This window comes from Phocoena sinus, chromosome 7, assembly GCF_008692025.1.
Source record: "Phocoena sinus isolate mPhoSin1 chromosome 7, mPhoSin1.pri, whole genome shotgun sequence".
NCBI classification, from domain to species: domain Eukaryota; kingdom Metazoa; phylum Chordata; class Mammalia; order Artiodactyla; family Phocoenidae; genus Phocoena; species Phocoena sinus.
In genome coordinates this window covers 52,387,868-52,398,103 of record NC_045769.1, presented here as the reverse complement: position 1 = coordinate 52,398,103, position 10,236 = coordinate 52,387,868, and the positions used below count along the sequence as shown (strand labels likewise).

The window sequence follows — 10,236 nt, the reverse complement described above, 5'->3', positions numbered from 1 at the left end:
ATGTTTTGAAACCTAGTTTTATTAATTGTTTAATAGATATTTTCACTTTAAATCTCTTATTTAATTATAGAACAAAAACAGCTTGGTTCAAACTGTTAGCTAATGATCCATGTATCATTTTAGTAATTGCTAGCTTCTTTCAGAAATGCATTAATTTTGTAAGAATTATAGACTTTCAAATGTGAAAACAGAGATTTTTTAAGATCAATAAATTAGAACACTTATAAGTCATTTCAAATGTTATTTTACTATAACATATTATAAACCTAAAGTTAGTAGAACACTCAAGATATTATAATCCTCTATTTTAATTTACATTTAATTGTCTTTTTTAGGATTAAAAGTAGATAGATCATACTGTATTTGTCATTGATGATGTAAATGAAATTTAAGTTATGCAGTGTTCTATTCAAAAGGAATTATGCACCAGTTAAAATATTTAAATATTTCATCTCCAACTATGAAATTGTCTACTGATTTTAAACACCAGGGTATTCTGGAGATAACTCATCAGAGCATTTTCACACTAAATAAGTAGATCTAAACATCTTATTTGATAGCGATAGCAATTATTCAAGATGAGGGAACACACAGAACCCTAAATATTACTCGTAAGCACAATATGTAACACTTAAAGAAATATTTTTCCCAATGAAGCTATAGTTGCTGATTTTTCTTCTTTTTGGTGGCTTTTCACTTAGTAAAACATTTTCTTTTCTTATTAGCTAGATATACGCATTGGCCAACTATGAAAACGGTAAGAGTCTCTTGGCTAGCAATTCCAAAAGAAAAGAGAAAGAGAATTGAAAAGGTTTCTTGTGGTTTGAAAATGCCTTCCAAATATTCATTAAACATTTAAGTGAGTAAATTTGTAGAATATGTTTCTGACATTGGCACTGGTTCTGTGGTATTTCTCTGATCAGATGGAAGCGCTGTGTGTTATGCAGAGTGCATTCCGTTCATTCATGCATAAACAATATCATTTTCATAAATTAAAACCTCCCCTGCAGAAGGAACATCTGTGCCTGCCTTTGAATAAAAGATGGTGGCATGTGAGTTACTCCTTGACTGACTGAAAGAATCTTTATGTTTAGAATGAAGTTATACATGCAAAATGGGGAGAAAAAAATCAAAACTAACTTGCAGTCTTCATTCCTACCTTATGAAAAAAATCCACAGTTAGATTTCCCTGCTTGCTGTTTTAAAAGCTGAATTTCTTAAAATGCCATCCTCTCATTTCTTCTGTTCACTACAGCAATAGTTTTTAGTTTGCATGAAGATGTCTAATTTTAATTACAGGTGAAATTGAGCTGCTGAATAGATCACCCCAGATCTGAATGTTCACTTCATGGTCTCCTAGGCTGGAAGGTTGGCAGTGTTCAGATATCATATCAGTATTATGTCTCTTAAAAAAAGAACAGTGAAAGCAATCTTGGATATAGGAAGCAACAGCTTGATTCCAAAATAACAACTCTGTTTCACTTGGAAAGAGATTATTGCATTTTGGATAAAGCTGGGACTGACTTAAAAGTATTTCTGCCATGTGATGAAGGCTGATGGAAAACATGCTAAAATGATATATTTTAAATTGCACTCAAACATTTTTTTAACGTTGAAATATTCCTTACTGCTACTGTCACAGCTTGACATAGCCCCATTGGCAATGTTATTAGTATGGCTAATTGTTCCTGTCCATTAGATTACTCACATTCTTCTGGAGCAGCTTGCTAAATGAGGTCAGCTTTCTGGAACCCCTAAATCACCAATGAGAAGGAGATTAAAGGAACAAGCTTGGGAAGGGAGGTAGTCATCCAATGTGGCATCCGAATCAGAGGAAGAACAATGGAGTTACTAATGACAGTAATCAGAGCACCACAGTAGAGCCAGGGCATAAGTGCCAAAATGTTATTCCCTAGAAATTGTTCCTGTCAGTCAATACATCCAGAGGGAGAGAAATGCCAAACTTCTTTAGTGGCCTTACCAATGGACAGAATCATCTCTAAGTTTTTCCTGTGAGTTCTGTTTATGAAACAACAGAATACTCCAAAGGGGGTGAGGAAGCAATTACACCTTCCAGAAACATATCATAGTACAAATAGTATGTCCTGAGTACAAGTAGCTCATTACTATTTTTTCCTGAAAGAATTACTGAAATCACATTTATATTACAATGATAAAATGTCACTTCTTCGATTCTTTTATTTATTTATTTTTTTGGTACGCGGGCCTCTCACTGTTGTGGCCTCTTCCGTTGCGGAGCACAGGCTCCGGACATGCAGGCTCAGCGGCCATGGCCCACGGGCCCAGCCGCTCCGCGGTATGTGGGATCTTCCCGGACCGGGGCACGAACCCGTGTCCCCTGCATTGGCAGGCGGACTCTCAACCACTGCGCCACCAGGGAAGCCCCTTCGATTCTTTTAATTAAATCATTTCTCCCTAGCATATTCTAAAGATATATCACTTTCTCTTTGGGATAGGACCGCTTTGCAATAGAGAACATTTCAGTTCAGGAAAAGGTACAGATAACAAAGCACGAAGAAAATGGTGAAAAAATTTTAATGTTTTAAAAATATGTAGACAAACTAAGCTAGATTACTTGTGTCTTGCTTGTTAATAATTAACTAAATCCATCTTTTGAAAAAAATAGAAGAAAACAGATAACATAATCATTTAAAGGAACGCAAACCAAAACCAAAACCAAACAAAAATACAACTGTTTGTCTCTCCACAACCCTTACTCCACCCCAGCCTCATATTCCAAGTAATGAAATACCAGTGTGGTCCTTTCATTATGTACAAAGAGCTGATGACTCCCTAAGCAAGATAAACAGACTAGACAGTTTGTGCTAAAGTAAACTTTTCTCTTTTATTTTATTCTACAAATAGAATTTAGTATTTGTTTTAAACTCAGCAAGTAAAGCAACTATCCTGCTTAGGAATTATTTACACTTAAAAAAAAAACACTCTAAGAAGAAATGCAACCATTGCTCAGATTTTCAATACTATTTTATTGCAACCGGATGAGTGTTTTCTAAACTGTGCATTACACCATAATATACAGGATTACAAACAAGATTACAGTACAGATCGATTCCAGTGGTACCAGTATCACATCTCAAACAGCACTTATTCTGGACTGCATTTTACATGCAATAGCTATTGTTCTAATTATGAATTAAATGGTTTGAATTTATTTAAGCTACTGTACTAACTGACTACAATAGATATAAAATCCCAACATCAACAACCTGATTAGATTTAGGCTCAGATTCATTACATGAATAGATGACAAACCACCATTTGTGTGACTATGTATAAAATCATGCATTTATATTTTCTGGAAACATCAATAGCTTCAGATTCTCTGTAAAATCATGGAATGCGAAGGAGTAAAAGACTAAAAAGAAACAGTGCAAATTGTATGTGATAGTCAAGCAGCTTTTGATTTAAAGAAGGGTATGTTGGCATTTGTTTATAATATGTATATACAAGCTTGTGCAAGTAATGTATTGAATTGATATGTTTTGATAGGGAATACATCTCTTGTTTTTATTCATCCTCAAGAATTATGGATCTGGTTATCATTTTAAGGAGAGGGAAAGACTTTAAAGTGAAATGAATTGCTCAAATTGTGCAATTATTTTTAACAATTAGAGAAGAAAGAAGTGCTAAGGCAACACAATAACTTTCTAAGCACTTTTCTGCTGGTTTAAATTAGTTAAATTATTTTGTATAAATTAGATATAATTCTACTTTTCTGATATGTATAAAAATTGATGAAGCTGCATGGTTTTAAAATAGGAAATCCACATTATAAAAAGTCATTAAAAATTCTGTACAAAATCACAACAAAATAATTCAGCATGGGAAAGGTAACAAGTAGTAAAATGCTGGTTGAAAAATATATATTTATATATATTTTAATTGGCCCATTACTAGTTTAAAAATTGCATAGATCCTAATTATTGCTTGTGATTTTGTTATCCCGATCAGATAATTAATATGCTCTGAATACAGCTGCACCAAATTTGTGGTGCATTTTTTTAACTTTACTGTATTTTTTTTTAAAATAGAAGAGCTATAGAAAATAATACATAAAGTGAACAGGAACTTTGATCCCCTGTTTCTACCAAAGGCAGTAACGACAATAAATACATATATCACTTGAAGCTTGGAGTATTTGCACTTTGCAGCAGTAGTACCCAAAGGGCTGCCTTTTGTAAACACGACAGTCACTGTAAGCACAGTGGGTTTGTTTCCCAGGGACGGTGAAACTGACGTGCCTCTAATCGTGAAAGATGGCATTGAGCTGGGCACTCATGACTCGCTCATGATGTGAATGGCTATCGAAGGACATAATATTGTCTATAGGGATGTCACAGCGAGGGGCAGCGGCGCCCGAGAAGATTGATCCGTGGCTTTGGGCCCCTGCCAGGGTCGCTGCAGGATAGTGCATGGTAAAGGCATAATTTTTCTCAAACTCGGCGGACGGTTCGTGTTTGAAAGAGAAGTTGCCATTGATGCTGAGCGGCGGACTGAGGGGTCCGTCAAAGGAAGGGCTGGTGCAATCAGTCAGAGGGCTCTCAAAGAAGGGCTCGAGCGCTGCGCTGTAGGCATGCGGCGGCGGCTTGACATGGAAGACATGGGAGCTGTCCATGGTGCCGTAGGGCGGGCTGGGCAGCCCCGGAGACTGGTAGGAGTAGGGGTGCACCGGGAAAGAAGCGCTGGCAGTCGGCAGGTGCGGAGGCATGTCCTGGTTCTGCTCAGGCAGAAAAGTCCGAGGATTGAGCTGCAGGCAGCCGGCAACCAGGTTGGTGGTGGGCTGGGATAAGCCCTTGCAGAGCGTCTGTACAAAGGAGACCAGGTCAGGGCTTTTGCCGGAACGCAGAATCTCCGACAGAGCCCAGATATAGTTTTTGGCCAAGCGCAGTGTCTCGATTTTGGACAGCTTCTGTGTCTTGGAGTAGCAGGGCACTACCTTGCGCAGGTTGTCCAGCGCCGCGTTCAGCCCATGCATGCGGTTCCGCTCCCGGGCGTTAGCTTTCATGCGTCTCAGCTTAAAACGCTCCAGGCGCGCCTTGGTCATCTTCTTCTTTTTGGGGCCGCGTCTCTTAGGCTTTTGATCATCGTCCTCCTCTTCCTCTTCTTCCTCCTCTTCCAGATCCTCCTCTTCTTCCTCCTCCTCTCCCCCGTTCCTCAGTGAGTCCTCTTCCGCGTTCATGGCTTCGAGGTCGTCCTCCTTTTTGTCTGTCTCGTGCTCCTCGTCCTGAGAACTAAGACATTCGTCTGTCCAGCTCGGAGGACCCTGCGGCTGAGGCTCTCCCATCAGCCCACTCTCGCTGTACGATTTGGTCATGTTTAGGTTTCCTACATTCAACAGGGGAGAGGGGAAAACAGAAAAGGAGAAAAACGCTACATTCAAAAACTACATATGCCCTCAGCTTCTATCCACTAACCCTGTAGAAATGCATGTGAAGAGAATTATCAGCTGATTACAAAATGGATGCCCCTGAGGAAAAGTTAAATGCAGTTTTATAGTGGCCTGTGCGTGCCCTGCTGGTACGAAGGAGGCTGGACCGGGCTGGGAGGAGGGGAGACAGTATGTGTTATAAGTACACTTCCGGTGTATGTTTCCTTGTGATTAATTTAAGTGTGTTTATGGTGATTACCCGGTAGGATAATGTGTGTGAAAAGGAGTGTACATTTTGGCGACTTCATGTTTATTTGCATGTGTTCAAAGTCGCTTAGAACTCCACAGAAATGACGAGTTTGAAAATTGCAGTTGTTTCCATCTCTGTTCTGGCCTCTGGGTACTCAGCGATTAAAGTTGAAGAGCCATTACGTAATTCTAACACTGGCAGTGATTTTTAAGAAGATTATACTGAATGGGGATTGAAAAGCAAATGCATGCGGAGGAAAAGTATTTTCCACCAAATTATTTCACCATCAACGAAACATTTGGAAACAAAAGTGGGCAGGGGTTTTCCATCCCACCCTTGCCTTTATTTTCTCGCCTCCCACCCCGCTGGCCCTCTGCTGAATTTCCACCTTGTATAAAAGCGCTTACTAGAGGGCCAGGGCTGGGGGCGCGGCGCAGAGCGCTCTTCCACGCGCCGGGGATCAGGTGCGGAAGGCTCCTCTCTAATAAACAGCCCATTGAAAGGGCCGCCCGCTCTTTATTGGGGCTTTTCAAAGTTCGCCTCAAACCTTCCTTTAAAAGATTGAGTAATTATAATGGTCAGCGATTGGCAATGGTGAAGTTGCCGCTTCTAATAAGGAAAATAAAAAGCCTTTAGTGAGACAACTGGATTTCTGGCACCTGCAGTGGCTGCTGGGGACTTGGCCGACTCTGGAACAGTAACAGGTAGCAGGAGTGGGTCTCTCTCCCTTTCTCCACATTTTTCCCCCTCTCAATCAAACTACCTCTCAACTCGGTTTATTTTCCAGGGTGTGTATATTCAAAGTATCAATGCCCCTTTCATTCACTGAAGAAATAAGTTGGCACTCCCAATGTGTATAAAATACATGTACACAAAATAAATCTTGGTAACGTGGGTTTTTTTCCCCCTTATTGGAGGAAGTGAAATAGTTAAGTAGTTACTTGCTTTCAGAACTTTGAAATCACCACTAGCAAATAATCACAGTTAGTGGGCGTTATATTTTTAAAAATCCAAAGACGCTCCTATATTTTCCCCCTTAAAATAAAAAAGTAAAACAATTTTTTTTTTAATTAGAAAGCCCGCAGTGGGTATTTGAGTGATGCGAGCCAAACTGTATGCGTACTCGCCTGCAATTATGGAAAGGGATGCCTGTCTCAACACATACACGCGCTCACAAACGCACACATACAGAATATGTGTACATCTTCAATTGCTTCTTTTATTCCCAGCAAAAATGAAAGGATTGTAATTACCTGTAGTTGTTAGTAAGTCCTGAGCAGTGATGGTCTCATAACCCTGGGGCCTCCGGACGCCGTGCCTTCTGCGTGGGGCGAATTCCTCGTGTCCAGGCTGCGCGGGCGCTCAGGTTATATAGCCGAGTTGGTGATGCTGAGCGCGGGCGGGGCCAGGAGCAGAGCGGCGAGCAGGTTCCTGCGCTCCGCGTCTGCGCACGCGTCTGGGCTTTGCGCCCCCTTCCCTTCCGCCCTCCTCCTCCTCCCCCGCCCCCGTCCCCTCCCCCTCAGACTTGCTCCTCTCCCACCCTCCTCCGACCCAGCTCCCCACTCCCCCACCCCTACCCCCGCCCCATCTCCTTCCTCCCCGGCATGCGCCATATGGTCCTCCCAGTCCAGCCAAGAGCCGGGAACCACGTGACCTGCCCATTTGTATGCCGCGGAGCGCTCCATTCCGGCCCCTTTGTGGCCAGAAGAAAGTGGCCCATCTGTCGCCAGTTAGAGACTCCGCGGACCTGTTTTTACCCGCAGGAGAGATTAACCCTTTCAGGCGGCACAAGGGGAGAAGGGGCGCGGGGGGGAAGGGGGAAAGGGGAAGGAGTTTGAGAGAAGGGAGCGGGAAAGCTAACACTGACTGGGTTTAGATCAGACTTAGTGACCGGCGCTGGCGCGGTAAGTAGGGCACAGGTGAAAGAGGCAGAAGCGAGAGACTTCTTTGGATTCCTCGCCCAGGCACTGGCTTCCCGGGCACTCCCTGCCCTCTCTGCGGTATCCATCTCTTGGTTTCTCCCCCTTGGTAGACAACTTTGCTCATTGGCGCCAAAGGGTGGCTTCTCCCAATCTCCATCAGCCCCTTAAGCTAACATACACTATTTATTATACGTAAAAAGACGGCTTCATCTGTAAACGCAAGCGTGAAAGTAGTTCCTAACCTCTTTAACTGGATCCCCCACGCCCGGCCCCAACAGTGTAGAAATTTTCGTACCTGTCATTCTACTTCACCATTACGTGGAACCCGGCGTATCCTGACCCTCAGCTACCCATATCCCTGGAGACTCCTCACTATGTCCGTACCCCTCTGGCCTGTGGTCCTTGTCCTCAGAGCGCGCTAGTCCTTGGCTTCTTTGGCCTCCGGAGCCCTCTTGCATGAAACCTAGAGGACTTCTCTGAAGCTCGGATTCTGCCTTTTAACCAAGGCCATTGGATCGATGTAAAGCGTGCCCTTACCCTGGTTCCCTAACACAGGCTGCCTTGCTCCCCTTAGTTCCCACTTTCAGACCTGTAAATGGAAACTTGGTTGAGACAAGCCTTAAAGGGAGGGTGCAAAGGGCCTGTGCTAAAGGGGTCTTCTTCACTCCTCTTCCTAGAAAGGTCATTAGCACAACTCTGGGAAGGGCTGATGGCCACAACTTCTCCAGACCTCAAAGACTCTGATGTGACCTCCACCTTGCAGGTCAAGCAAAAACCACAGAGCTTCCTGACTAACTCTGAAGGAGCCATATTTGTATTTAAATGGTGATCATTCACTCGTTCCCACCAAGGCATGTTCCAGAATGATAACACTTTTTAAAGTTGGCTCTATTGCTTCCCTGCCCCCTTTTCTCCACCAGATTCGCCTCTGATCCTCCATTAACTAACCCCTTATCCCCTCCCAGACCCGTGTCCCCTTACAATGAAAGCGTTGAACAACTAGAATTGCTCTAAAAGCCCCCTGAGTTTGAAAACAGTGTCAGGGGTGAGCGGTGCATCTGGGAACCAGAGGGGGGATACGGAACCGGAGGGGAAGAGAGTCCTAACGTGATAGCTGGTGTCTAGAAGGCTGCGATGCAGGCTTCCCGGTCCAGTGCAAATCTGAAAGAGGAATAAAGGGGTGTGAGACCCGACCCGTTGCCCAAAGTGTGGCATGAACCGTGCTGAGTTTCCAGGGCAGAACTGTACAGAGTTTTGGTTTTTGAGTTCACTCGTCGGTGTACAAACATCACAGAAGAGGATCAAAGAGTTCACCCAAGAGCCTAGTCTCAGTATTTACCCCTGTACAGTATATATCTTAAATGAAGGGTTAAAACTCGAGGGGCATCAGAGTAACAGCCTGCAGAGGCCGGTCCACAACTCGGAAGTCCCAGGACACGCGGCGCGTGGACCAAGTGCCGCCACTCGTCCGGCAGCTGCCCCTACGGCCTAGCCCACCGTGCCCACGGGGACGTAGAACTTGTGCCCTGGCTCTCATTTCTCAGTCTTAGGGGAACTTAAGAGGAGATGTTGGGGGCCGGGTGGAAGAGGGTTCCAGCTGCCCCGAAGGCCTGGGGTGGCCTAGGGGATTCCACCCCCCCAACCCCGGAAGCGCAAACTTCCCCAGTTTGCGACACCCTGTGGAATACAGGAGATTCTTGGTGGAGCCAGATGTTCCTGGGCGGGGAAGGAAAGGAAACGCGGGGGGTTCGCCAGCAGAGATTCTAATGCGCATAGTGCGGGAATTACTACACTCGTTCCCGCCTTCTCCTCCTGATAAATTCACCCGAATCCCTCTGCTCATCGTTGGCCCAGGCCTGGGGATCATCTGTACAAAGAAAAGACCACTCCGGGTTGTTCCAGAGACCTAGCGAGGTTCGGTCTCACCCTGGCTCTCAGTGAGCTTCCGGGCCCTCAGCGCTCAGGTGGCGACCCGCCTGCGCGCCGGCAGTGTCTACCTCCAGCGCCATCGTGGCTGAGACTGCCCGCGGGCCTCCCGGGAGGCTGCAGCCCGGTAGTCAGACCTGGAAGGGAAGAGTCCAGATTAGGCCTGGATTGAGATGCTTTTTGTTGGGAGGGGAAGGGGGTGAGGAATTGGGGCCAGAGGACGGTGGCAGCTGAAACGCCGGGAGTGGATGGACTGCCGGCACGGCGGGGTTCAGTACCGCGGATGGTCGCCACGGCACCACCCGGCCGCCTTATTTTCTTCTCTTTCTCTGGACTTTGTTTCGACGGTTGCACACTTTCCCCCTCCCGATTCCCTAAATTCTCTCCCTCTCCCTCTGTCCCCACCGCCCTTTACACCTTCTCCAGCTCCGGTCCCCACTGGGCGCCGCAGGCTGCTGCGCGGCACGCGAACCGCACGCGCGGGCAACAAAAGCCGCTTTCATGACTCACTGCCCTCGAGCAATGCCCCAAATCTGTCGCCCCCCGGGTCCCCGCTTCGAGCGCGCGGCGCAGGCCGGGCGGTCCCGGCCGTTACAGCGGCTGCCAGAGCGCCGGCGGGAAGGGGGTCGGCAGGAGGCGAGTGGCCCGGGGTGGGGAGAGGGGAGTGTGGCCTGGGCGGGGAGGGGGGGAGGGGAAGAGGCGTGTGGCATCGCCGGTGGCGGGGAGAA

General features: G+C 45.6%; 1 protein-coding gene across 1 annotated transcript; it reads right to left on the bottom strand.

Moving 5' to 3' along the window:
• Window positions 1–2,988: 2,988 nt before the first annotated feature.
• NEUROD1 (neuronal differentiation 1) lies at window positions 2,989–5,356 on the bottom strand. Its single transcript, XM_032637724.1, has one exon. It carries the CDS (start codon window positions 5,354–5,356, stop codon window positions 4,286–4,288), a length of 1,071 nt encoding a protein of 356 aa, XP_032493615.1. The 3' UTR covers window positions 2,989–4,285.
• Window positions 5,357–10,236: the final 4,880 nt, after the last annotated feature.

Excerpts from the sequence above, each read along its gene's own strand:
- NEUROD1 (XM_032637724.1), bottom strand. The coding sequence starts at position 5,356 with ATGACCAAATCGTACAGCGAGAGTGGGCTGATGGGAGAGCCTCAGCCG.